This window comes from Maylandia zebra, linkage group LG1 (assembly GCF_041146795.1).
Source record: "Maylandia zebra isolate NMK-2024a linkage group LG1, Mzebra_GT3a, whole genome shotgun sequence".
Classification (NCBI taxonomy): domain Eukaryota; kingdom Metazoa; phylum Chordata; class Actinopteri; order Cichliformes; family Cichlidae; genus Maylandia; species Maylandia zebra.
This window is the reverse complement of record NC_135167.1, coordinates 18,483,572-18,510,146: the sequence shown is the minus strand read 5'-3', so window position 1 is coordinate 18,510,146 and position 26,575 is coordinate 18,483,572. Positions and strand designations below refer to the sequence as shown.

The following is a 26,575-nucleotide window of genomic DNA, read 5'->3' as shown; positions in this document are numbered from 1 at the left end:
TTTGCACGGTTTGACCTTGGGGACGTTCAGGGCTGGAAGATTGTGCCACGTCCTCCAGTCTCCAAAAAACACAGAAGGACTTTTTCTGTGTTGAAAAAAGAAGGAACTTGAGTTAAACTTTGTGTTATAGATGGTTTACATTCCTAAAATGTTTACATCTGCCTACATTTTTATTTTCTCTCCTCATTCAAATTAAATAAAGGCAAGTGTACAACATTTTTAAGCTTTTTTAAATTTATATTTATTTCATATTTAATTGTGTATTCGTATCATTGTAGTGGATGTTTTGACTTTTAAGCATGTTTAGACTTCATCTCAAACATGAAGTGAAATCATTAATTACTTCTAAAAATAACAACAAAAACAAAACAACAACAACAACAGCAAGCAATTAATTGCTTAGTTATAAAAACTCTACATGTGATGTTTTTTGTGGCTTTCTGGATCTGTAAATGTTCACATGATGAAAGCAAATCAGTGAATGTGGAAAAACTGAGACATGTAGTTATAAAGCTTTTCCTGGGCGTCGGTATAGCCCACCAGGTTGAGCAGGTGACCAAATGTGATAAGAATATTGCAGAAACCTGCGTTAGAGTCAACCCTGAAGCCATTTACTGTAAGTTTCTTGTTTCAATAAAGGCTAAAAAGCCCAAAAAGAAATAGCTTTTTCTTAAAACGTCTCAGGTTGTTCATCATTTTGGATCAGTTTGACTCATTAAATGTGAATGTTTTCAGAATGTACTTTCACTAAAATGAAGAAGTGAAAAGCTGTTTTTTTTAATTATGTATTTTACAATTGATCAAATTTGACGCCATATAACTCCTGCACTAAAATTAGTTTAACAGCCCTATAAACATGTGAGACACTGTCAAAATAATTTGGGAAGAATCGGATAAAAATGCAGAGCAGCTCAACATGCCATGTGACACCGAGTCACCACTCTTGTAGTATTTTTCCATGGGTGTCTAACAGATTACTCCTTCCACCTCTTCATCTGTAAATTTCCTTTATTGTGATGTTATAATCTTAAGCAGTGTCGCTGATCTTACAGTTTATGCTTTTATAATTGCGTTCACGTGCATTTGTATTTGTATTGGAGTTTTATTGGTGTTGTATAAGTGTTATAGGTAACTACACCTAAACTAAAATCTAGAACTACAGTACAATACTGTGGAAAGGTCTTGCACCACATCAACTTTCTTGGAATTATTTTAAGGTGCTCTCAGGCTTTTTGGAGCTTTTTTTTGGAAATTGGCTGCTTTTTCACTCACTTCCGGTGCGGTCCTTGTACCTGATAAATTGTAGAGGAATGTTTGTTGTTGCCGTTATTGTTTGTTAAGCCACTTAACAGTAACCTATGAATCATTCTGACATTAAAAAAAATGTTGTGTCTAGACATAACAGACAATTTAGCAAAGAATAAATTTAAAATTCTATCTTTAGGCACTTTGTTATAAGCACCTTATCACAAAACACATCATTTGTTTCCATTTCTGTAGTTGAATCAAAGAAAAATCACACCGTTTGACAGATAAAAAAATAGTTTGTTTGTTTTTTGTTTGTTTGTTTTTTTACCAACAAGGTGAATCCCAAAGATCTATTAGCTGAAAGCTTCATATCTTGGCATGGTGTGCATTTTGTCCTTAAAAAATGGAGAAAGCTGGACATATGTAGGACAAAACAAGAAGTGTCAGGCTTAAAATGTTATCTCACAGCAGGTGGACATTATGTAAAAGCCCTGTCCTTGTGGAAACTGTTACGGCCGAGAGGGCCAGGCAGTGGGTGTGGACTCAAATGCAGACACAGAGGGAGGCAAAACGGGCGTGAGCACAGAGTTTATTTACAGAGCTGAGCGAAGTTACAAAACAGAAAACTAAGAATGCTATAACCTATGCATGCTATGAACTGTGAAAGCTATGAGCGGAAAACTGTGAGGCAAGACTGTGAACGAGAAACTCTGAGGGCTGGATTCCACAGAGGGATCCGGGGAATGGAGAAAGGGGTCAGCGGCTTGGAGGGAGATGTGAAGTCAGCGTTGCAGATTTGGGGTGTCAATCGAGGAGGGAGTGTCCAGGGGGTGCCGGGTGAGGAGTGTCCAAAGCAGATCCAGAATAGGCTTGGAGTGGGGAGCTGAGCAGGGAGGCAGGCAGATGGGTCCTATGGCGAAAAAGGAAAGAAAACACGGTGAGGAGAAAAAACAGTAATCCAGAGTTCTCGCAAGGGCTTGGCGGCCTAGCACTAACATGTGTTAGCAGAAGATCTGGCAGGGGTCTGTCGTGAACGCTGGTCTTATATGCAGGTGACTTGATTGGAACCAGGTGTGGAAGCTGATTGGAGTCTCCGTCTGAAGGTGGAGCCCAGCAGAGTGGAAACACCCCGTATTCACCCGGACCATGACAGAAACACTTCTTACAGAGTGATAAATGCAAAGTTTTTGGTTCGAACTGTTGTTAATGTGTATGGAGGAGGTCAGGATAGAGGTACAACAGTGACTGTCTACAGCACTGACCAGTGAAATCATCTTTCTGTCAGTGTAAAGAAGTTTAATCACAATCAAAAGAAGCGCAATTACACCAATACATATCAGTCTTTTTGTATGGTACAGAAATGCGCCAAATCACAACAGTAGCTCAACGTGCTTCCTGAAGACTACTTAAAGAAATTACAACAAAGCTTGCCTAAGAGTGTTCAGATAGTACTGTCAGAGAAAGTAGGGCTTTAAAACGAAACTAAAGTTAAACTTTTCAAACTGAAATGGGGAAGTGGAAACCCTTGGGAAAAAACTAAACTCAAAACTAAACTAATTTTTTTTTAATCGGGTTAACTGAATATATTATCTTTGTTTCATAACACTCAAATATGTGCTTTTTACTCTCTATCAGTGCGACCAACCTGTTTAATGCCTGTCTCATTTACGTTGTAATAAACATGTATGGTTTCTTTTAGATAACGCACGCACTGTGACATTACATCGATCTCTAGGAAGCTCCCTCTGGGTTTCCTCAGGCTGTGACAGGGGGACCCAGAGAGAAAGAGGAAGCATGAGGAGGAGGAGGAATAGAAGGCGGAGGAGGAGGATGGATACAGAGTGACGAAGGTGTCACAGCTTTATCAGTAGGTTAGTTTCACGCCATCCAGCAGGGTAAACACACGGAGGGAGTACCTCACTTACAGCGGAGTGGAAAAGCACACCTTTGCGGAGCACTGACTGTCGCACCGCCACCTCCTTCTTCTTCTTCCTCTTCTTGTCGCTGTGTGGGAGGAAGAAGGGCGAGGATACTATTATGGCTTCAGTTTCTTCACAGATCTCAGGACTTCAGACAGATGAGGTAAACTTGGGGGGGGGGGGGGGGGTTTATAAACGAGGCCGCTGTCGTTAGCCAGCTAACCAACGGCAGCTAACCTAGAAACTAACCGGAGCGTCGAGTTAGCGAGCTAACTCTCCCTAACTTACCGCGTCTGTTCGCTTCGGAGTTTCGTCTCCGCCAGATAAATGTGTTACCTATTAGCAGACAATCGATGTAGTTTGAAAATCTCCCAACTACTGCCAGGCAGTGTTAGAGGAGCCTTGAAAATAATAGAGCTTTTGTTTTTCGTGGGCAGGAAACCCGTCGTCTCCTGGGCTGTCAACGCCTTTTGTGTTTGCTCAAGATAAACAAAACAAAACAAACAAACAAACAAAACTGAGCTCTACCGAAGCAGCAGATGTCTGTGAAAAGATTCAGAGAAGGACAAGAAAGCAAAACGGGGAATGCAGAGTAAGGAGCTCGGGTCAGTGTGACAGGTTGCGAAATCTCCCGATGATTCACTGATTTTACGGTAAAAATGGGGCACAAGAGCCAAGTGTTGTGAGGATGTTACATCACCCTGAGACCACTGCATGCGTGCTTGCACGGCGAGCTGTGTGCGTGCATGCATGTGGTAACGATCAGACTGAAGCCACACTGCATCAGTGCTGGTACACTCTTATTATTGCCTTTTATCACTTATTGGACACCTGTTGTCATACAAGTCATCGGTATACAGTAGACTGCCCATGCGCAGATTATTACTATATTATGAAGCTATAATAAGAGTGCTTTTTGTGGGTTTTCTGTTTAGTTTGTGTTGTATGAAAAGGTGAGTGTCAGTTTAGTGTTCATTAGTTTTAGAGTTATTATAAACTGGGCAGGTGGAAGATTTAAGAAGTTTAGGTCCAGTGTTACAATCCAAACTCTTGACTCAGCGACACAGATAGCTCAGTCTTAATAATCAAATACACCTAAGTCGTCTCATGCTTGTCCTCATCCATCCATGCATCCATCCATTTGTTTTCTTCTGCTTATCCAGTTTAGGATAACTCTGGACTGGACTGAAGTTAAAGTCAGTTCTGCCATGTTTACAGGACACGCACAGGAGTGTAATATCATTACACTCTCGACCCACAGTGTGCAAACAAGACACAAGTTAAAAATAAATAAAAAGTCAGAAAACTATGATTACTGAGTAATATTGCCTGTGTGTGTACATATGTGCAGCAGAAGTCAAAGCTATAGGCTGTATGCAGTCTCTGTCCCTATTTGTATCTTACTGTACTGTAAATAGACTTGTTTTATTTTATTTTGTTGATTCAGGAGGATAACAGAATCCTGAAGGTGAAAGTCATTGCTGGAATTGGACTGGCCAAAAAGGATATTCTTGGAGCCAGGTAAGCTGAAGGAACATGGTCTGTTTTTCATGCCAGTTTGCTCAAACAACAACAACATAATTTCACCTGTGCCTTAAGTGGGCATTCTTAATACAGCCACTGTTTTCCAACACAGGAAGTGTTGGAAAAGTCTGAGACTCAGGGGTCAGGGCATTGTCACTAATGTGTTTTGCAATCTAACCACATACCACATGACCTTCAGAGCTCTTCCTTTATGAAATTAGAAATAGGATTATCAACTGTCGTAAACTTTAAAAAATCACACACACTTGTAGCAGAATTAGAAGCCTGAACCTTTAAAATCAGAAGAGTTACAGGTTGTTCTCCAGTTTGATTGATTAGACTAATCCACTGTTTTAGAAATATATGACTAATGTTTTTTATCTTCTAAATAAATTTCCCCAAACCTCAGTGTGATTCTTTGGCATTTCTCATTTAGTTTTATCAGCGATTCAAAATACAAACATATTTAATGTGCAGCATTGCAGGACATCTAAAGAGAAAAGCAACATGTGCTACTTGTGTTAGGATGCCTGGGTCGTCGACCCAGGGTTTTTGAGTTTTTGATATTATTTATACTTCCTAGTTTTTGGTTTCTTTGAGTTCTGTCTTATGGCTTATGTCTCTGTCTTCTTTAGTTGCTCTGTCTCCCCTATCACCTGCATCCCCTTGTCTAGTTCGCGTCTATGTGTATCTTAAGTTCCTATATCCCCGTGTTCAGTCAGTGTTTGTGTCTGCCCTGATCCCACGTCTCTGTTCCCTCTGTAGTGCCTGCATGTGAGTCTGTTATGTGTTTCCTGTTTTACTTTGAAGGTCTCTGTCTTAGTGTGTTCAGTTTACGCTTCCTTTTGTCTCGTCAGTCCTGATTTGTCCCAGCTGTGTTTCCCTCCTGTTACCCATTCCCTGATTGCTCCCTCTGTGTATTTAAGCCCAGTGTTTCTCTGTGTCCGTGTCGCGATCTACCGTTTTCTTAGCTGTGTGTTCTGTCATTTCTCCAGTTTAAGTTTGTTTTGAGTTTTTTCAGTTATGTTATATTTTTGAGTACCTAATTAAAGCCTTTTTGAGTTCACGTCCGTCTCCGGAGTCTGCACCTTGGGTCCTATTCCTGCCTGCACACAGCCACACCTAACAACTTGACAACCATACAATTTCTTTGTGATCATTTATTTAAATAAATTGATGATTATTAAAAATGTTCACAGCAGATTTGAAAGAAATCTTAAGTCACCAACTTCCAGAGCACAGGGGGCACTTTGTTCCTGTCTGTTTCCTCTTTACATTACAATCAGAGCTTACTAGAATTTGTGAATCACTGATTCATATTAAATCCTCCATTTGTTCCAAAAAACAGAAGGACTTTGTTCTGTGTCATTTGCAGAAAAGCTTTAGTTAACCCTTTAAAGCCGGTCGGAGCGGGCACGCTCCATTTTGCATAACTATTTTTAAATCCCGGTAGCACTGCAACCATGTAAGCTAGCGCAATAAATTTTTTTTGCATATGAAACCGGAGGAGTTGTACTTCTTATGCCATCAGCTTGTCCTCGGTCACAGTTTCCTTCCACATATAGCTTTGCAAAAACTGCATAAAAAGCACTTGCAGCAACAAAAACATAATATTCCAGAAACACGCTTTGCCAATCCGATCAGCTGTTTGTAACACTTCCTACGTCCATCGGCGCGAACTATCGCATGTCCGCCATGACCTGCCCAAAACCGGAAGTGACATTATTTTGCGGAAATGTAGTTTTTTACCATCAGGGCCTTATGAGCCTATACTTGTGCTTTTAAAAGTTATGTTTGACTTTATGACTTTCTGTGTTGTTTCTGGGATGCTTAGGACTCATATTGCACTGCTGGAAATAGTTTATTTTGATGCATATGCTGGTTTTTTTGCAAATTTCCATTATAATATTTATTTTCGTTTTTCCTGCAGTATATAAAAATTGGTGTATTTCAAAAATAAAACTATGAAGACACTTAAAATAAAATTCCTGTGGTGGGAAACTATTTTGTGCAACTTTTTTGTATTTACAGTTTTGAGGGATAAACCTCTTAAATTTCTCTAACTAGAAATATATGTTAAAGAAAAACGATTTTCAATTTTTTTTGTAGTTTATTGCATTTTTTGCAATTTATGTAATTACTATGAACTTAATGCATACATATTATTCAAATTTGGGCTATAATGCTTGTATTGATGTATATCAACTTAAAATGCTCCCAAAAATGGCACTACAACATGTAAAAATATAATATAAGCTCTGGCGGACTTGGTTCTATGCTAGGTCTTAAAGTGTTAAACTCTGTTTTCTGATGGTTAACATTCCTCAAATATTTAGATACAGCTGGCTACCCTTCTTATTTCCACCCCTCATTCAGGGTTTTTATGGGGATTTGTTGTACTGTTGTAACTCTGGGACTCCCTCCAAAGAACCACAAACCAGTGTGTCTACAACACTTTTCACTCATACCTTACCCCCACTTTTAGTTTTTTAAAGTTGAAAATAATTCCCCTAACTTCCACATAGCACGGCATACAAAGCAAAGACGCATAATTGAGAGCTTCTGTTGATTTTGTTGGTTGTTTTGGGACTCTTCTGTCTTTATGTCCATTTCGTGTTTAATTGTTCGCGTAATGGCCAAAATTGCTCTATTAGTACCGCTCTAGTGGAGCGCTCGTCATTTAATGCATCACTAATGCTTTGTTAAGAGAGAGCAATGAATAATACAGTTTCTTTGATGGATGTGGTTTCTATGCACAGTTCCTAGAATTATAATAAATTAGAAACTGCAATTATGAGCATGTCAAGCTGGAACAATTTCGTTAATGTTTCTTACGTTCTGAAGGTAGAGGCTGATATTAAGTGTTTTGAATAAACCGCTGAGGGCAGGAAGCAGATCATAACTGTTTGAATCTGTATAGACCAATGACTTAGTGAGTCTCTGTTTTTCCTTTGCAGTGATCCCTATACCAGACTGTCCCTGTATGATCCTGTCACTGGAGAAATCGCAAGCCTTCAGACCAAAACCATCAAAAAGGTAAATGCGTGAACACCTGCTTTTGAAGTCGTGCTCATATCTCGTTGATTTATTTTATTCTTTTCTCTTTTCATTTGACCCGAAGACACTGGACCCCAAGTGGAATGAAGAATTTTTTTTCAGAGTAAGTGAAATGTGATTCACATTAAGCACATTTTAAAATGCATGTAATGTTTTTTTGTTTTTTTATAAAACGAATGTACTCTGATGCGATATCAGTCAAATCAATGCTTACTTAGAAAAACATGATTCCAAAATCAGATTTAAATCAAATGTAGCCATAACATGTGACGCTTGAATTACTCTGGCAGTGTTGTCCACGCATCTTGGTTATTGTACTGGTCGATTAAGCAGCTTTGACTTTAAAGTGTCTGTCGTGTTTCAGGTTGATCCCAAGAAGCATCGTCTGCTGTTTGAGGTGTTTGATGAGAACCGGCTGGTGAGTTAGTTTTAATTATTTATTTTTGTTTCTGTATATGATCTACACTAAACTGCATTGGGCGACAAATCTTATTCTTTGAATTCAGGTGCTTTTAGTCACATTACCACAGGTGTATAAAATCAAGCACCTAGATGTGCAGTCTGCCTTTATAAACATTTGTGAAGGAATGGGTTGTTCCGATGCGCTCGCTGAATTTGTGAAACTGTAATTAGATGCCAGCATTGCAACAAGTCAGTTGGTGAAGTGTCCTCCCTCCGAGATATTCACAACCAAGCTATACGTTATAAGCTATGCTACTGCAAACTTTAGGTACTACAGCAAGTCAACCACCAAAGTGTCATACCACGTAAAGTTATAGAGTGCAGTCGCTGACTGTGTAAAACCTGGCAGACCTTCAAACCGCCTCTGGGATTAACATCAGCACAAAAATTGTCTGCCAGGAGCTTTTGGGCATGGGTTTCCATGTGTGTGTGTGTGTCAGTGCAAATGTGAAAACAAATGTGAATAAGTGAAAATAAGTGAGCAGATCAGCAGCAGATCTTTATCGTCAGTATTTCCACACACAGTGTAAAATCCACGTGAAATGTGATATCTGGAGGGGATTTAATTACTAAAGGTACTGGGATTATGCTCTTTAGTTGTGGTTGGATTGTCTAAATGCAAAGCTGGTCAAATATTGTAGAGCTAAAGTGTAATGTGGAGCAGTGGAGTAGGCTAAACAGGCGCCCCAATAATTCCTGTTAGAATGGGACAGACTGATCAGGGTAACATTTAAGAGTAAACTGGGTCTCTAACACATTATTAATTAGTTAAATTTTTTTTAATTCCCCAGATTTGCCTAACAAATACAGACCTCCTACTGTGATCTGTATATGTGTGTGTTTGGTCAAGTCAAATGAGGTTGTAGATGAGATGGTGGCATTATATACTACATTTTTATTTTATATGTGAATGAGAGTCAGCAGATATGAGATTTGAAGACAGACAATGAATGAAACAAAAGTTTTTTACTGCAAATATATTCTGCATTTTATCACATTAAGTGCTAACATAACAGTAATATTCCCAGTTTATCTGCTTCAGTGCGTTTTTGTCATTTGGCATTGTCCACTAGATCTGAGTCCAACCACGATCTGAGCCTATAATGAGCATTTACTTTACTTACTTTCATGCTCTGCACACTTGAACCAGGCTCCAGTCTGCAGAAAGTGATAACTTCGAGTAATGGTTCAACACATTTACAAATCCCAAGATAGCACATATACATTTCCTGTCTGACCAGCAGAAGTAAAATAGGCTTAAATTGCTAGTTGCTGGAGCCTAAGGTCACTTTTAGATCATGTTTATGGTCTTAAATTGCAACTTATAAAGCCTTATTTTCCACTGAAATTAAGATCAGATCTACTAGCTCAGTAGACTTTTTTTTTTAATTATATCTTATAATAAGGAAAATATTTGTAATTTATTCTAAGAACACAAGAGTAACAAACTTGATTAAAGTAGGCAATACTTTTGCAGGGTTTTTTATAAGGTCGTCTTAAATAAATTGAATATAAAAAATGATCAGCTTTCACACTGCACAACTCAGTTTTGCCCATTTATTGACTAAGAAAATTTATTGCTGTGCAAAGAAGCCGTTGCATGTCGTAAAATGGTACAGTATGTTTCATATTTGTATGGAGGAGGGTATGCCCCAGTCATTACAAGGTTAACTGTGCTTTGTCTGCCTGTCAAATACACAGAGGCCCTTATTTTGCCATGACACTTGAAGTACTGTTGGAAACTGGGATACCTTATTATTCATGACTGTAAATAGGGGCAAATCTTAAGGGCATGGAGAGGATGCAGCTGAATAGTTTGAATAGGAGACTGAAGAGAATATCGATGCCTGCGTCTAGTGTTTCCTTATTGATCACACAATTGGCGCAAAGTGATGTTAAAGGTTTTAGGATGTAGCCTAAATGTAGGGGGACATGTGATAAGCTGCTGACCCAGTTTCATTCTGGGCTGATACAAAGCAGGTACGCACGAACAGGCGGACTCTAGTGACACGACCACTTCTGAGTTTCGCAGCTAACAGTCTGTAACTGTATGCAAAGTCAACACGGTCAAGCAGTGAACCAACATGGATGCTCAGAAGTCCTTATGTGACTGTACTAAATATCACTTCAACTCACAGAGGCAGAAATGAACTGAAAACTCTCTTTATCACTCTTATATTCATGCACCAGAGAGATGTGCATGCGTATTACAAATTAGCTTCACGTTGAATAAAACTCCTGTGTTTCCTTTTATGCATCTGCCACGGTAAGCTTTGGTTTTACGGTTTGGTTTTACGATTATTTTAAAAAGTATGAACATATTTATAAAAGTGTTGCCAGAGGTAGGAATTGATTAACTTTTGGAGTCGCTCTCCTTGTTGTCTCCTTCAAGAAACAGCAATAATATGTCTATAAGTTGAAATAATAAATATCAGAAGACATTGTTGATGTTCTCAAGATTGTATCAGAGACTAATCTGGATTCAGAGACTTGGTGTAGATATTTGTCTTGAGCTGCTCTTGTTCAATTTGCATTGATCCTCCGCTAAAAAAAAGCACCAACTACACTTGTGTCCACAAAGCAGGCTAGAAAATGATAATGATAAAAACATCTACTAGTGCTTAGTCCTAGAGACTGGTTGACGAGCGACCAGCTTTTACTTTGAAGTCAAACAGTCTCCATTTTTTAGTTTGCGTCTCACTTTTCACAGTTTTACTACCGCTCGGCGAGCAGTCTGCAATTTTTTTGCAAGTCCATGCAAACTACATGTGGCAACTGTGGCAATCTGCTAGTGAGCAAAGCAACTGCAAGGAGTTCCTATGTGCAGCACTGCATGTACCTCTTTGGGACCAATTTCATCTACTGGCTGCCAGCAATTTCCAGCAATCACTTGGGGGAAAACAGGTTTTCCAAAGCTCATACAGGTTTTTTTATTGGAAGCTTTGGATTGTTTTCTTGATTGTTTTGCTGCTCCATATTTAATATTTCATTCATAACTAACTTTCTTTTATAATGGAAAGTAAACAAAAGAAGTTGTCATTCTTTGTAGTGTCCTAAGCTACATTTCTTATAACTGCGATACATGTCTTGCAGTTTGTAGAATCAGTGAATCACCTGCCCCTTTCCCACTGGAGCTGTATACAGCTTCATAGACTTTTATCACTGGTGAAGTTTGGTCCCCAACAATACCAGGAAGCGGCAAAGTAGATTCTTGGAATTACAAGTCAATAAAAAGCCAAGCATTGGGCAGCCATCCAGCAGTCCCATCAGTTTATGATAATTACATTCACATTTCTAACTCTTGTGAAATCTGAATCACCTCACTGTTAATAGTCTTGTGATGCTTTTTGTAATCGTGGAGTTTCTACATCATAAATTTGTTACCATAACATTCAACATGTTTCAGCGGGTTTTGCTCAGACTTTTCAGGTACAGTCAGTCGCTAGATCATTAAAAAAACGTCAACACACGAGCTTTCGTTTGCAGCTAAATGGCTGAATGTTTCTGGAACCTGTCACTACATCACAGGTTTCCAGTCACATGATAAAATAAAGACGGGGGTGAGTCACTCAGTTCTGCCTTGTCATGCTCCAGTTACACGTTGGAGTATTTTGGAGGGTGTGTCAGAGCTGTGAAAGTGTGTGTGTGTGTGTGTGTGTGTGTGTGTGTGTGTGTGTGTGTGTGTGTGTGTGTGTGTGTGTGTGTGTGTGTGTGTGCGCGCAGCTCTGGCACACCGAGAGCTCAGCAAGAAACGTGCTTTGTTGGTCGTCTCATACGAGATGTGTTGATTGGATGATTATTGTTTCCACATGGTGTTTCCACAGTGTGAGCTTTCACATCTTGGGATGATAAGATTCTTCTGGCTAAGACTTTCAATTATAGCCTCTTGAGAGTTTAATAAATAAACATTTATTATTCCCACAGCATAAATCTTTGTTCCTTTGGACTATGACATGTCCTCTAGCACCACCAAAAGTAGTTTTTACTATAACAAAATGTGAAACTTTGATGGATGCATATATTTGGACACTTTGTTTTTTTGGCCAGATTTTTAGATAGTACACAGCCTTGATTACCCAGACTCTTGAGAACAATTAAAAAAAGTAAAATTACATATTCTGATAGCAAGAGGTCAGACTCCACAGGGTTAAACTCTTTAGTAAATCACTTCTACAGGCTATGCCAGCAGACCCCCATAATCTAATCTAACAGCAGTGTGGTCATATCTAGTTCCCAGTTATCTCAGAGGCAGCTAGACACACCCACAAAAACCATAAAAAAGTAAATCAGATGCTGCTGTACAGTTCTCGCTTAAAATACATGAGTGTGTCTTTGCAGCAGCCCCTTCCCCACTTCCAGAGACAGCATGAATGCAGAAGTTGCTATGGTTACCTGCACTTGAATTAATTGGCACGATTCAAATGGTAAAAGAAAGTGATACAATGGTAGCTGCTTTGTAGCCTACAGCAAAACAACATTTACAAAGACTATGGAAAAAAAGCTAAACGCTGAGAGGCAACCAAACTTATCCAAACCAATCAGGCAGGTAGAAAAACATACTCAGACTGGGACTGGAGCTGGAGGTATTAATATATCACTAAAATTTGTTATATAGTACACTAAATATATCTCTTCTGTGAAGATAAACTACATCAGTGGCTTTTTCATACATGGATTAAGCCTAATCCTAAATGGAACCTGCAGTGAACTTCCATGTGTGGAAAATGAACCTGTAGCAGTTACTTACACTATTACATTAGCAGGAAGCTAGCTTCAAACATGTAGCTGTTGATATCTTGGTCTGCAGTAAGTTTATCAGTAGAAACATTCTAGTAAATCAGAAATGGTATAAGTGAACAAAACAGGACATGTTGCTCAGTCATTCGGGTCATCTGATAAAAAGAAGGTCAGTGGTTTGATCCCCAAAGTTCTTCAGAAAAATCCATTAGAGAAAGACAGTGTGTGATAGTTAGAAAGTGCTTAATTATATGAATTCATGTGTGAGTCCTTGAAATTAAAATTTAGAAAGGTGCCAAATAAGTCTTCAATAAACTTAAAGAAGTCCAGTTGCTTTCTTTCCAAGCTCTTTACACTACTCCGGAAAGAGTCTCCTGTAAAAGCATGTCTCACTGAGAGATTTTAAAGAGGTCATTCGCCTTGTTTGGCTTTTGGACACTGGCAGCAGATGTTTGATCACCTTTATGATATTTCTCTAACCGTAAAAATGGGTAGCTGGGATAGGCTCCAGCCCCCCTGTGACCCTGATAAGCAGAAGAGAATGCATGCATGGATGGATTAAAAATGCCTGTCAATATTTTCTTGGACAGAGATCTGAGAAATGCTACTCAGCTCTCTAAAAGTTTGATTACTTCATGTGTGATGAGTTGTATAAAACACATTTACACACACCAACTCTCAGACACCCCAGTCAGATGTCAGTCAGTGCCCCTTGTTCCTCTAGGACAACGTTATCAGTTCAGCCATATTTTCTGCTGATTTGTTTGATCGTAAAACATCAAAACTCTTTAGGGCTGCACCTTAATAGATGCCCAGCCTCTACTCTAGCCACACCCCACTGACCCAATTTATTGATGACCTCACCTCAGACACTTTCGCTGGAGACTTTATTAAATAAATATATAACTTATCCTTCAATGCAAAGCATGATCTTCGCTGTCATGCCAAATTCTTGTGCCTATTTCCAGGCAGCTTTGCTGTGACTTAACATGAACGTGCGGTGTGCGTCACCAGCCTTGTCTTATGGCCTAGATACCGTCAACATCAGTTAAAGCTGCTTTTGCCTGGATGAGTGATTAATGGCCAATCATGGGTTTTTTCTGGCAGTTTGCCATGCTCCTTAAAAATTTAGGTGATGACTTCCACCGCAGCAGGAAGTGTCCACCGGTGAATCATTGCTTTATCCTGGCCTGGCGTCTTACTATTAAAGACTATGCTAAAACCGATTTAGAGGCAGAGCAATATCAGAGTAACAGGCGTTGAGAGGAAATCAGATGAGTACTGACTGTTACATGAAGTGTTGAGTGATTGGTGTCGCGTCACCGCGGTCCCACAAATCTTTCTCCCTCTTATCGTGTTGAATTTTCTGCAGTAAAGCAGATGATTTGCAGCAGGTTGTTCAGTCACTGAGGATCAAAAAGCATTTTTATTAGTGTTTTTATTTGTTTGGGTGCTCTTTTATTTTCTTTGGCATTTTTATTGTGTGCTAGCTGAGCTTTGTCACCCAGTCCTCACTCTGAAGCAGAATTATGTTGAAAGTCAGTCCCTTTGATTTCCTGTAATTCAATAGCAGTGGGTAAAAATATTTGTGGGGGCGCAGAGCAGCAGAAACATAAGAAGCATAGCTGCAGCAGGAAGTGAAGTCTTGGGTGAGTGGCCTGAAGCAGAAGTAACAGTTGACCAGAGCTTTAGTCGAAGATGCAGCGTGGACGACTGCCGCGTTGTTGTTGTTTTTTTCTTTCCCCAAGGGAGTAAACAGGAGTGAGGTGGCAGCAGCAGATGTGAGGTGTTACACATTTGTCAGAGGGTGCAGTTAACTAGCCCTGAGCTAAGGCTATGAAGCAGGTCCGCTTTTTCCTTCAACTCTCAGTGTTGCTTTCTGCTCCGCGGCCGTGTCTTTAAAGGGGGCTCAGCAGTGAGATTAATCTGTTTTCAAAGGTCATCTGTTTGGGTCATGCCTCCACACAGAACCACTGACCTCCCCTGACTAAAAGCCATGGTCCGCCTGGAGAGGAATGTAGGTTGTCACCAGAGCTATTTTGGCAATGCGCAGTCCCTAATGATTGTGATCACAGAGCAGAGTTTGGAGCAGTTGCTTTGCTCTCCTTTTCCCAGCCAGCAAGTTTGATCATGCAGCTCCCGCTGGCGCTGCAGGGATTAGAGAGTTAAACGAATGGCACGTCGGCTCCGCTTGCATTTTGCGTCAAGGAGAAGCAGCACGGACCCTCTGTCAGAAAGCCTCAGCAGCCATGGTGAGGAAAGCGGAGTCAGTGTGTCAGCTCAAAGCCCCTCGGAGAGTCTGGCGCACAATTCTGTCCACTTGAAGGTGACTCCTCTGTCACCAGATTATGCTTATAATCAATACTCTTCAGTGTTCATACCCAGGGTTAACACCGGAGGATGTAATAAGAAGAGAATTCTACAGATCTCACTCCAGCCCTGTGGAAAGCTCAGCGGACAGGTGGATGGCAGCGTAGAGGATGGAGAACCAGGAGCTGGTGAAGGAGGAGGAGCGTGTGCGGGTTCTGACGGGGGTTCGTGCAGCAGCAGCATGGCCAGCGATGGCGGCTACTGTAGCAGTAACAGCATCTTCGAGCCAGAGGCACCAGAAAAGCATAAGACCACCCAAGAGAGGAGTCTACACTGCTGCAAGTCCAAGGTCCCCCTGAGGCGGTGCTCCTCCTTAGTTATATTCCCAAAGAGCCCCTGCAGCACCCCACCTGCTTCCCCAGTAAGTCCAGTGGCTTTTCCTGCGCTCCCTATAGAGAAGGGCTCTAATCAGTCATCTCTTCAGACTTCTGTTAATGGATACTCACTGACAGATGAGGAGGTGACTTCCAAAGGGTCCACCAACACGGCAGTAATCGGCCATCGCTTCCCAAAAGAAAGCTGTTCAGCTGAGTTCAGGGACACCAAACACATGGTGCAGTTTAATATTCCCTTACAGGACGAACCAAAATCTAAAACAGAGGACATGAGCAAAATAAAGGAAGTGTCATCATCTCTAGACAGATCAAATCGTCACTCCAGCAGCCTGTTGCTGCGCTTTGCCCACCAGAAACCAATGATATCAGGAAAAGGAGCCACAACAACAGCTACAGTCAATGTGGAATATCCCGAGGCTCATTACCCAGCAGAGCACCCAGAGGGTGATCACGACTGCCACAAGAAACTTTATCGTAGTACCTCTGCTTGTTTGTTCTCCTCAACTAAACCTTCTGAGAAAAACCTGAAAGCTTGTTCATCAGGAAAAGGCCACCAGGAAAAACCCTGTCATCACGCCATACAGAGGAGCTTTTCCCTCGAGGTGCCTTACGCCAACACTGGAATTTCATGTCACGTTTCGAATCCCAAACTCAGCAGCCCCTGCTCTCCACATGTGCACATTCATTTGTCTCCTTGCTGCCCGGCTAAGTTGCCTACCTCTCTTCCTGATATAAACACGGGCAACAAATGGAATAATACACCCATAAGCTCAGGTCAATGTGCCGAGGTAAGTTTCTTAAATGGAAGGTCCCAGGCCTTATACCTCATAGTGTATAGAGAAGATAACAGCTGTCAAATAAGCATTTTTTTTTTAGTTTATGTGACACAGCAAGGCTCAGGAAAGCATGTTAAGGTAAAGAACAAAGTGGATTCACTGAAATGTTGTTAAACTGGTTCCAGGAGATTCCACATGCACTGACTTTAACTGCCATGTACACGGGACTAAAATAACAGCTGGACTGTGTAAAGTAATGCAAATAACAACTATATTTTATATTGACTTTGTGCTTAATTTTCCCATGCATAAAGTTCAACATTCAAATAGTTCTGTGTATTTTATGTCTATATAGATATACAGATATACAGCTCTGCCATTCACATTCTTAAAACTCAATTTACTGCGGGTCAAGAAAGAGTGACGTTCAGTAACTGAGAAGATCGCTACAGCTAAGTCATGCAATTAACAAGCCCAATGTGGACAAACATTCAAAGGTATTCGGTTGCATTACAGTAAATCCATCTGCTTATTAGTTTCCCAGAAATCAGTGAATAAGAGGGAAAGGTTCCCTTTCAACCTGTTTGTGTGTCTGTCGGTGTGTGAACTCATCTTTTGAATAGTTTCCTTTTTTATTATTCTGTTAGCACTATGAGTAATTGGCCTAAGTATTTACCCAGGCTAATTATAGCAGTGGGAAAAGTGGTGCCCCTTGCTGATATAAATAAAGTGCCTCTGAAATATTCTGCCTGACTCCAGATAGTCTACTGGTGTGTAGCACTGATTCAAATTTAACTGCATGATACTAGAGCGCTGCGCAGTCATACCAGCCATCTGTGGACGTGCATGTGTGTGGTGCTAATGTAATGTAGGCGGAATGAAAGTGTGAGCCTTTCCCAGTAAACTGGTGGTGTGTTGCTTTCCTTGGTGCCACTGCCAGCCAGTGTTTGTGAAATATCAAGTGTCAGTCTCCACCCCTACCCCCCTCCATTTAGCAGAATGTCAAGTAGGACGGCTTCCTCCACTAATTAGTCAGTCCATTTATTTTTAAAATAGTTACGTTTGCTTAGGTAAATCTCAGTTATACTTTCACTCTAGAAGGCCCAAAACATGCTTCATGCCTAACTATAAATAATAAATATGGAAAAACTTGTAAATTATCTTTAAAAATAAAAATAAAAAATTTGACTCCTAAAAAAAATTGCTAATAAAAGAAAAAAAATTGAGAAAGTTGTTAATTTGGAAAAATTGTTTCACAACTTGCCAATAAGGCTTTGATGGATGTGTTTAATGAGTCTGTAGACAAGACTGTGAGTCAACTCCTTTCTGCTGTGAGTCAAAACGTTCTGTGTTTTAATTGTAATACCTGCACTGATTTTCTTACTTCTTCCCTCTGACATATGTTCTCCATATAATAATTAAAAAAAACACTGACACAAAAAAAACTAGATTAAAACTACACATTTTCATACAATAAAAACTGAACTACGTCATACACATTTAGTCTCACAAGGTGAATGTGGTTAAAACTAAACTGAAACTAGCTGTAAAAAACCATTTAGTTAACTGACATATAAATAACAACTGCACTAAAACAATATTGTCCCCAATCCAGTTTCTTAAGAACTTAGGCCTCAGTCACACAGGCCTAGAGACTGCTCAGTAATCCACTAGTAAACTTAGTCTTCTATTGAAAAATGTGTAGTCCCAGACTAGTTGGCAAATGGTTACTGGTGTCAAAGAGGTTGATGCACTGAAAGCCTCATTTTGACTTCCTTGGTCGCTAGCGGATTACTTTGAAAAAGTAAAAGTTCTGCTTAATTGTACAACCAGCATGTTTCAAAATGCACTTTTATTTTGAAGGTGAATGATCTCTATTTCTAGTTTGCATCATGCATTTATACCCACCCCTCAGTGAGTAGTTGGCGGGTGTTTGCAGATGAGTCAGCGTCTTCCAACACGTTCTCACTCCCAAAGCATAATATTTTACGCTAGGTGACAAATCGTCACCATATTACGTTTTCGGCTACCCACCACGTTCCTAAATGACGACCTCGGAAAAAAGAGGAAATAGGAGAACCGTCCGGACTGAATCTACACATGTTCGCTCTTTTTCTTCAAATCGCTTAGAAACACGCTATTTAACATCGTTAAAGTCCTGGTTAAGGTCAGGAATAAGGTTATGGTCAGGGCTAGGGATAAGGTTAGGTTTAGGGCTGGAATACAGGGCTGGAACGTCTATTACCGCGGGAGCGTCATTGCACTGGATTCCAGCCATAACCCGCCGCGTACCATAAGAACGCCGAAGGTCTCCTTTCGCGTTCCTCAGGAACGCCGCGGGACGTGACAAAACGTCGACATGTTACGCCTCGGGAGTGAGAACGGGCTGCGTCTTCAGTGCAAAAAACAGGTGGCCAAACAGTTTTTGGTGGTGCAGTTTCACCGAGAAACCTGCTAGAAACCTCCAGCACCCATTCGCCAAATAGTCGGGGTTGTGGTTGCCAGGAAGACATAGACTGGTTTCTAGGCCTGTGCGACTGGAGTGTCATTTAACCGGGGTTGTGGGGGTTCTGGAGCTTATCCCAGCTGTAGCACACCGGACAGGTTGCTAATCCATCACTGGGCTGCAAAGGCAAGACAGATAACCAGATATCTGGCCAATTTCAGGATCACCAGACATAAGGAGAACAAGCTCCAAAGAGAAAAGCCCGATCTGATCAGGAAGGTTCAAACTGGGAACCTCTTTGGTGTGAAGTGGCGTTGAAGAGGCTTTGGTGCATATATCTGTTTATGTTTTGATTTCTAGGCAAGAAATACATGTTCTGAACCACTGCAGTTTAATCCCTGACAAATAGCCACCAACAATAATAAAACTAATAAAAACTAAATTAAAACAAGCAAACCAACTCCAGAAAGTAAAACCTTTTTTTTTCAATATTTATATAGCGACAAATCACAGCTACAGTTGCCTCGAGGTGCTTATTATATTGTGGAGTAAAGACCCTACAGTAATACAGAGAAAATCCCAACAATCAAACGATCATCTATGAGAAAGCACTTGGCGACAGTGGTACAGAAAAACTCCCTTTTAACAGGAAGAAACCTCTGGTAGAACCAGGCTCAGCCATCTGTATGACCCGTTGGGGGTGAGGGGAGGGAGAGAGGACAAAAGACACAATGTGGAAGAAAACCAGAGATAAATAATAACTAATAATTAAATGCAGAGAGGTGTGTAAACACAGTTAGTGAAAAAAGGGTCAGAGAAAAAGAAACACTCATGGGAAGCACCCAGCGAGGACCTGGTTCCAAAGAAGAGAGACCTGAAAGCTGAAGGCTTCTACTTTTAAATACTCTTGGGACCACAAGAAAGCCCGTGGTCTGAGAGCGAAGTTGTTGGGGTGATATGGTACTATGAGGTCTTAAAGATAAGATGTGGCCTAATTATTCAAGACCTTGTAAATAAAGTGAAAACAAAAAATGAACTAATTAAAATGCAAAACCACAGTAACTATAAGTTCTTCTTGAAAGTCTTTTGTATTACACGCTTTTGTTTTTATTGTCATGTCCACCTACGCTGTGAGTCGTGCTAATGGTTATCTAAGATCTTGTGCATCATAATCTTAGGTAACTATAAGAAAAAGATGCGACAATAATAAAACCCATACAGGTCGTGAATAATCCTCCCACATCTGTAGTGGAAATGTTTAAAAACAGCTACAGATTTTATTGCCCAAACATGTATAAATTTGTACTTTGTACTGCCTTTTATAGCCACTTCAAAAAAATAGGTCACCTGAGTACAAACAGACCAGCACTGCTAACCAACATATGTACTCCAAAAATACAAACATATAACTGTTGCAGACTTAATAATACTGCAATATGACAAATTAGCATCTGTCTATTTCTGGACCTTTTTTTTATATTTTTAGAATTTGTTTTTCTCAGCTGCACGTGGACAATCACCTAAAACTTTTAAATACTGCTCCAGAAACAAAGAGAAGCTGTGTGCGGCTGAACATGTAGGTTCATATCAGTGGTGGTGTTTGAAAACTTCCTTTGCTCTGGTTAGCCGCACTCCCAAAGTCACCAGATGAGTCATCACCATAGTTAATGAATAACCAGGTATGAATGTGTTGCACAACAAGGTGAAGACATGAATCAAATGAATGTTAACAATGATTTTATATAGCGAAATAACAAGCATTTACAGTTTCATAGAGCATTAAACGTTTTAGGGGTATCTCACTACACAAACAAGTGGGTTTGTGGAGCTGCTGAGTTAACATGCAAAATAACTAATGTGTATTTAGAGAGATAGCCCAGCAAAGTGCCCTTTAACCCCATATGATTTATACAAAGCCCAACTTCTGTGCTTTAAAAGGTTTACAGACTGGGTTACAGCCAGTAGTTGGAAATATTTGACATCATTCTTCATCCTGTAGTTAAATAATTTGTTTGCATATTCCCCAAGAGCATAACAAATGACATCTAGGCTGTCAGACATAATGTGTTTTAACTTGCCTTAACTTTGTCATGGCAATGAAGTGCTGTTTTGACACCTGTGTCAGCTTTCAGTTCAGTATCCATCATCACCACGCTACCACCGCCACATTAGCTCCTCAGAAGCTTATTTTTCACAAGCTGCTGCCCACCTGTCAAAAGCAGCTTTTCGTTGCAGAGCCAAGATGGATATCGCTGAGGCTACCAACATGTGTCTGTAGCTGTTTGCCGCAACCTCATGCAGTCTGTGGTCAGCACTGCTTAATGCCATATGCTAAACTTGAGCTGCATTCAGTGTCACATGAGCCTGCAGGGATGCTCTGAATGGACATTTATCTGTCGTTATCATTTTATCTTGGGCAGTTTTTTTTCACGTGTCCGTAGCATGCATTTCCCCTTTGTTATCTTTAGCCTCACCTTACCCAGGAGGCTCTGATTTCACTCCATCATCTGTTCGCTACTGATATAGACGTGACCTACTCAACTTCAAACCGTTAGCTTTAATTGTTTATGCACTACGGTTTGTGGCTGAGTTAAATATTTATTTGGCAGAGAGATCAGTGGATTTGATCAGCTGATGTAAACACAACACCTGATCTGGACATTCTGGAGATTGTGTTTCTGGGTAAAACCAATTTATCCTTAGCTAGCTTTTAGTAATAACCGCTTGCACGGGATGCTAAGAAAAATGGATTCAGCTGCAATATATACTGTAAGTTCTCAGTAATATATATAGCAGGATGGAGCCACAGCCTATATTAAAAAAAGATGTTTGGTTTTGGTGCCCACATTTTAACTATATGTTTAATTTTTGAAGTCAGACAGACACCACACCGTGTCTTTGTCCTGACTTCCTCCTCTCACCCCAACCGGTCACGGCAGATATTCGCTCCTGTCTGACCTAGTCCTGCTGGAGGTGTAGTACTGTCAAAAGGGAATTTTTCCTTTCCACTGTCACTAAAGCGCTTGCTCATAGGGGGTCATATGATTGTTAATGTTCTTTACCTTACAATATAAAGCAACTTGAGGTGACCACTGATGTGATTTGGCGTTATATAAATATAACTGAAAGTGAATTGAATTAAACCTCCTATTGAGTGCATTACACAAATAAAAAAATATTTCAATCACCAAAATTGGAGCACAGATTTCTTAAATGAGCTGTTAGTACAACTAATTGGAAAGGAAGCTTTAATATTTCTCTCAACACAGTACTCCATTAAAAAATAATTAATAAAGGGAGAAACTATCCATAAGTACCAATGTCTTTGTTTTCAACCATGCTGTAAACAGTTTCTATAGCTAAAATTGGGTATTTTAATATGAGAGTCTGTGTGGATTGACTTGCTTCTGGATTTTCACTCCAAGAACTGGGATTTTTAGTACTTCTGCTTTTAACATTGCAATCCAAGAGTCTGCTGTTTGGAAGTAATCTATTTAAGTTAAGAGCGTCTCTCAATGTTTTATAAGCGCAATGTCTCCGTTAAAAAGAAATGAAACATTTCTTTATCTAACTTTTATTCTTACTTTTATTCATCAAAAAGAGCTCTATGAGTTATTTATGTGAGCCCTGTATGTCTTATACTATGATTTACTAATTAAATAGGATTCTTTAGCAGATTTCTATTACAAAAAGGAGAGAAATGTGGGGGAATCCACTTTTATGAGTAAGTCATAGTATCAGTTAGACAATGCTAATAATAGTTTTTAATTATTTTCCATATGGGTACCCTCTGTTAATATAAACTACTGTAAACAATAAAGACAGTGTTCTATATACAGCCACAGCTGCTCTGTTTACTGTATGTTAAATCTCCAGTCATTCAGTATTGTAAACAAACCCAAAATAAATACAATTATTTCTGACTTCCATAATATGGTGGAGGGTAAATAAACACAGAGGACTGACAGTGCGTTTAACCTTAGTATTCTTAGAAGACCTCATGAAGGAAATACTGTGCAAAGCAGGCGGTTTCTTAATGGAAATGCAAAGCCTGCCAGTATAACAGCAACGATAACAAGTGTGCTTGTCTTAATACCGCTTGCATAAAACAGAGACTGCTGTTTTTAGGACAGTTCATTGTAATTTTGGAAAAGCTTGCTCAGAGTTTATTTTAATCTGGATTTATGCTTTTCTCAGTTGCTCTATTAGAAGTGCAAGGGCACGATGAAGGAGGCCTCCATCTAAATTTGTTCACATAAACACTTTGTACCCCTGTTAGACAGTTTGACCTGCCATGGGTGTTAATTTTGGTCACACGTGCTGACTCCCACTGTGCTTGGCCTCAGCCTTCTGCTTTCGAGACCTTAACAGCTCCAATAAAGGCATGCAGTGAATGTGTGAAGAGTTCAAAGCAAAGACGGTTCATCTGGCAAATGCTACATTATTTTGATCCCAGTCTCTGTTGGAATAACACAGAGCAGCCATTCATCGTCGGCTGATAAACACATTCCTGCCTGGGCAACATGCTAAATATACACGGAAATGGAGCCAGTTAAATGACTCTCATTGTTTGAAGTGGGAAAATAGTGCAGCGGGAAACATTTTCTGTTAAATCTACAATTAAAGACGGTTTGTTAAAGGGAGTGTCTTGTGAAAAAATCGGGTGAGAGGAAATATTTCTAGCCCTTACTGATGATTGAGATAAAAGAGAGAGATGTACAACCTTGAAGTCACTGCAGATAACACAGACATACTTCTTTAGAGATATTAAAGTGGTTCTCTGTACTATAAATCAGTTGTTTTTAAATACTTTTTCTGCCCAAGGCACACTAAAGGTCCTGCCAAACTCTTAAGCCACACCCAGGTTTTGTTTCGGGGTTTTGTTTTGTTTTTTTGGGTAGAGGATGAGGAAGCCACTTGCAGCTTCCCATTTATGCCATATAAGGGACTGAGGAAATGATGTACATGCACAAGTAAGTGTAATGTTTACAAAGGTTCACAAATGATGGTTATTTTGTACCCTAAAACACATAAAATTATACCAAAAATACAAAATAATGAAAACAAACTATTTTAAGCAAGAAGTGAACCCGTAAAGGAGTTAACTGCTTAACAAATCAAGACCCTAACTCAACAAACTAACCTGTGTAAATCAAGAACTTATGCTATATATTAAAGGAATAGACCATTTTTAAATGCAAGGAGGGCAGAAGAGGAAAAAGGAGGGGGAAACCCCAAGGACAATCGATTAACTCAGTGCAAAGAACTCCCATCCCCCCCATACTGTCACAGCTGATAGTTTGGTCCACTTGTTGGCCATCTGTATTTCAATGGCTCCACCCATAGTTTCCTCTTTTAACAAACCAGGAAAAACTGAAGCAGCAGGACGATAACTCAAAACAGAAAAAGTAATTAATGCATCTCATAAGTCTATTTGTGCCCGTCAGTTAGAATGCAGCGTAGTGTCATTGAAACAAATTTATAGATTTAACTTGTCCAAAAACATGAATTGTGTGCTATGTAATGCCATTGAGTCAATGCCATTGACTGTGGTAATGACGTGGTAGAGTGAAACCTTAAACCTGTGTGTCTGACTTGACTGAATATTGCCACATTTAGGTTATTTCACATGACATGTGTTTTGTCTGGTTTCTCTCAGAAAAGTTTTGTCTCCCAAAACTTGTTTTTAGCTTGTTAATCATCCCCCCTCCCAACAGACGAGGCATGTTAACATTCCTCATCCAGGGAGCTTTTGCTCTGATCACCTTTTGTGTTATTTCGGTGATGCTTTGTCTGCGCTTGTGGTTAGTTGTGGTTTGTTTAACACAGAGAAGTTACTCTGCTGTTAAACTGTTAATCTGGCCTTTGATGTTTAATGCTTGTATAACCTTAACTTAGGCGTACAGAAACTAGAGAATGAACTAAATTTTCTTTTGACAGATGTTTTAAGGGGGAAATTAGTCCTGCTAATTTAATTTCATGAATCATGTAAAAAACATTATTTATGTATATATATATATACACATGTATATATATATACATCTATATGTGTGTATATATATATATACACAAGTTTTGTTTTTTGTTTTGTGTATTTTATGTTCAATATAGGTATTTGTTGTGCCTGAAAATGAATAAATAAATGAAATGAAATGAAATATGTATATATTAGTAAAAAAGTATAATCACTAATCTAATCTCAGAGGTATTTTAATATATAAGTCCAACAATACAGCATAGGTTTTCTACATTGTAAAAAAAATAATAAATGCTGCGTTGGGTGTAAAGAAATAAATATGTAAATTTACAGTAAAAGTTCTGTTAGCTCTTTGCACAGTGCCCGCCCTGTGATTTTAAAACAAAACTAAAATTAATTGTCAGAATGTCCTTGTTTTGTTTTATGTTTGTTGTGTGTTTACTGTGAACTCACTGTAAAAATCATAGATTTCTATAGTAGATACTAAAAAAAAAAAAAGTATGTCATTTAATGTCTTATCTGTTATATATCTTTGGTGTAGTATGAATGATCATGGATCTTTATCAATAGGAAAAGTTGTAAAACCTATGAAGACACACTTAAGTCTAAAATGTATGCCCTTCTTCACATTTTTCAAAGCTGCCCAAATTGCTTCGCCAGATTGGAGTCTTTAGCGGGCCAATTCTGGCCCCCGGGCCTTATGCTTGACACACTTGCATTAGACAAATTAAGACTGATTTTGGTCATGTGCAATGGAAAAAATCAGTCCCTGTTTTTTTGTGGGTAGATGATACTTGCTGGGCTGGATGTCAGTCTCTTTACCTACTACGTGCAGTTAAATGTTACTGTCACAGTTTTAAATGTGTAGCATATACAGTATATTCTGAGCTGATAATAAACCGATGATGTCTGGTGAAATTGGTGACAGACTAATTGTAAAAGCCGTGTGTATGTGCTTTGATATCAACTGTATAAATAAGAAAAAGAAACTGATTGTCAGGCAACTGATTTGGGTCCAGTGGGTCAGAAATTTGGAGCAGAAGAGCTGAGATGAGTTTTCTCAGGTTTAGCTAAACCTGCATTCTGGAACAGGGACTCTTAGACATCAGATTAACAGCCCGTCCTCTGTGTTTGTAGATGATGTTGTCACGGCTCTGATGTCCATGCGTTTCCCTCTTTCTCTCCCTTTCAGACACGTGATGACTTCCTGGGACAGGTGGATATCCCCTTAAATCAAATACCGGTGAGTGCTTGGCTATAGAAAATTCATTGTAATACTGATGTCTCTAATCTAAGATCACAGTAGGCTGAATGTAATTTGGTTTTCACTGTGTGAGCTCTTAGCTTCAGTCCCACCTATGGCACCATTTAAATATAAACATGGACATCCTTATTCTACTGCCTGTTCCACATCAGTGTGCACAGTTTTGGAAATACAGTCTGTTGTGTTTATGTTATGCTGCTGCTTTTGTTTTGTTATAAATACAGCACCCACAAATTAGCCCTCACTGTGCACGGTCACTGTCATTTCACCCATTGGTATCTTAAAAGTGTTATGATCCTGAGCTGAACAGCAGATTTATTCATGCAGTGTGAAGAAATGAAAGATTTCCTTTTCTTATTTTGTTTTCTCAGACAGAAAATCCTAACAATGAAAGGCCATACACATTCAAGGATTTTCTGCTTCACCCACGAAGGTTGGCATGATTTCATGGTTATTTAAT

The 26,575-nt window shown here is 39.6% G+C and overlaps 1 protein-coding gene and 1 long non-coding RNA gene across 4 annotated transcripts in view; one reads left to right on the top strand and one right to left on the bottom strand.

Annotated features, from left to right (window-relative positions):
- Positions 1-1,636: 1,636 nt before the first annotated feature.
- LOC106676097 (uncharacterized) lies at positions 1,637-3,793 on the bottom strand. Its single transcript, XR_001342197.4, has 3 exons — positions 3,456-3,793; positions 2,245-3,252; positions 1,637-2,158 (listed from the first exon to the last, which is right to left on the bottom strand). It is a non-coding gene; the product is annotated as an uncharacterized LOC106676097 (long non-coding RNA).
- The window catches only part of nedd4a (NEDD4 E3 ubiquitin protein ligase a), a 41,570-nt gene continuing 18,193 nt past the window's right edge, over positions 3,199-26,575 (top strand). Inside the window, exons 1-7 of one of the 3 annotated variants that reach the window (XM_004543064.5) lie at positions 3,199-3,330; positions 4,615-4,688; positions 7,649-7,727; positions 7,813-7,851; positions 8,113-8,166; positions 26,044-26,094; positions 26,487-26,548. In XM_004543064.5, coding sequence (XP_004543121.3) covers positions 3,286-3,330; positions 4,615-4,688; positions 7,649-7,727; positions 7,813-7,851; positions 8,113-8,166; positions 26,044-26,094; positions 26,487-26,548 — 404 coding nt within the window. In that variant the 5' untranslated portion in view covers positions 3,199-3,285. Of the gene's footprint in view, positions 3,331-4,614; positions 4,689-7,648; positions 7,728-7,812; positions 7,852-8,112; positions 8,167-14,418; positions 16,441-24,227; positions 24,283-26,043; positions 26,095-26,486; positions 26,549-26,575 lie in introns of those variants that run through there. The other 2 variants (XM_004543063.4, XM_076882776.1) reach the window with 2 other exon arrangements.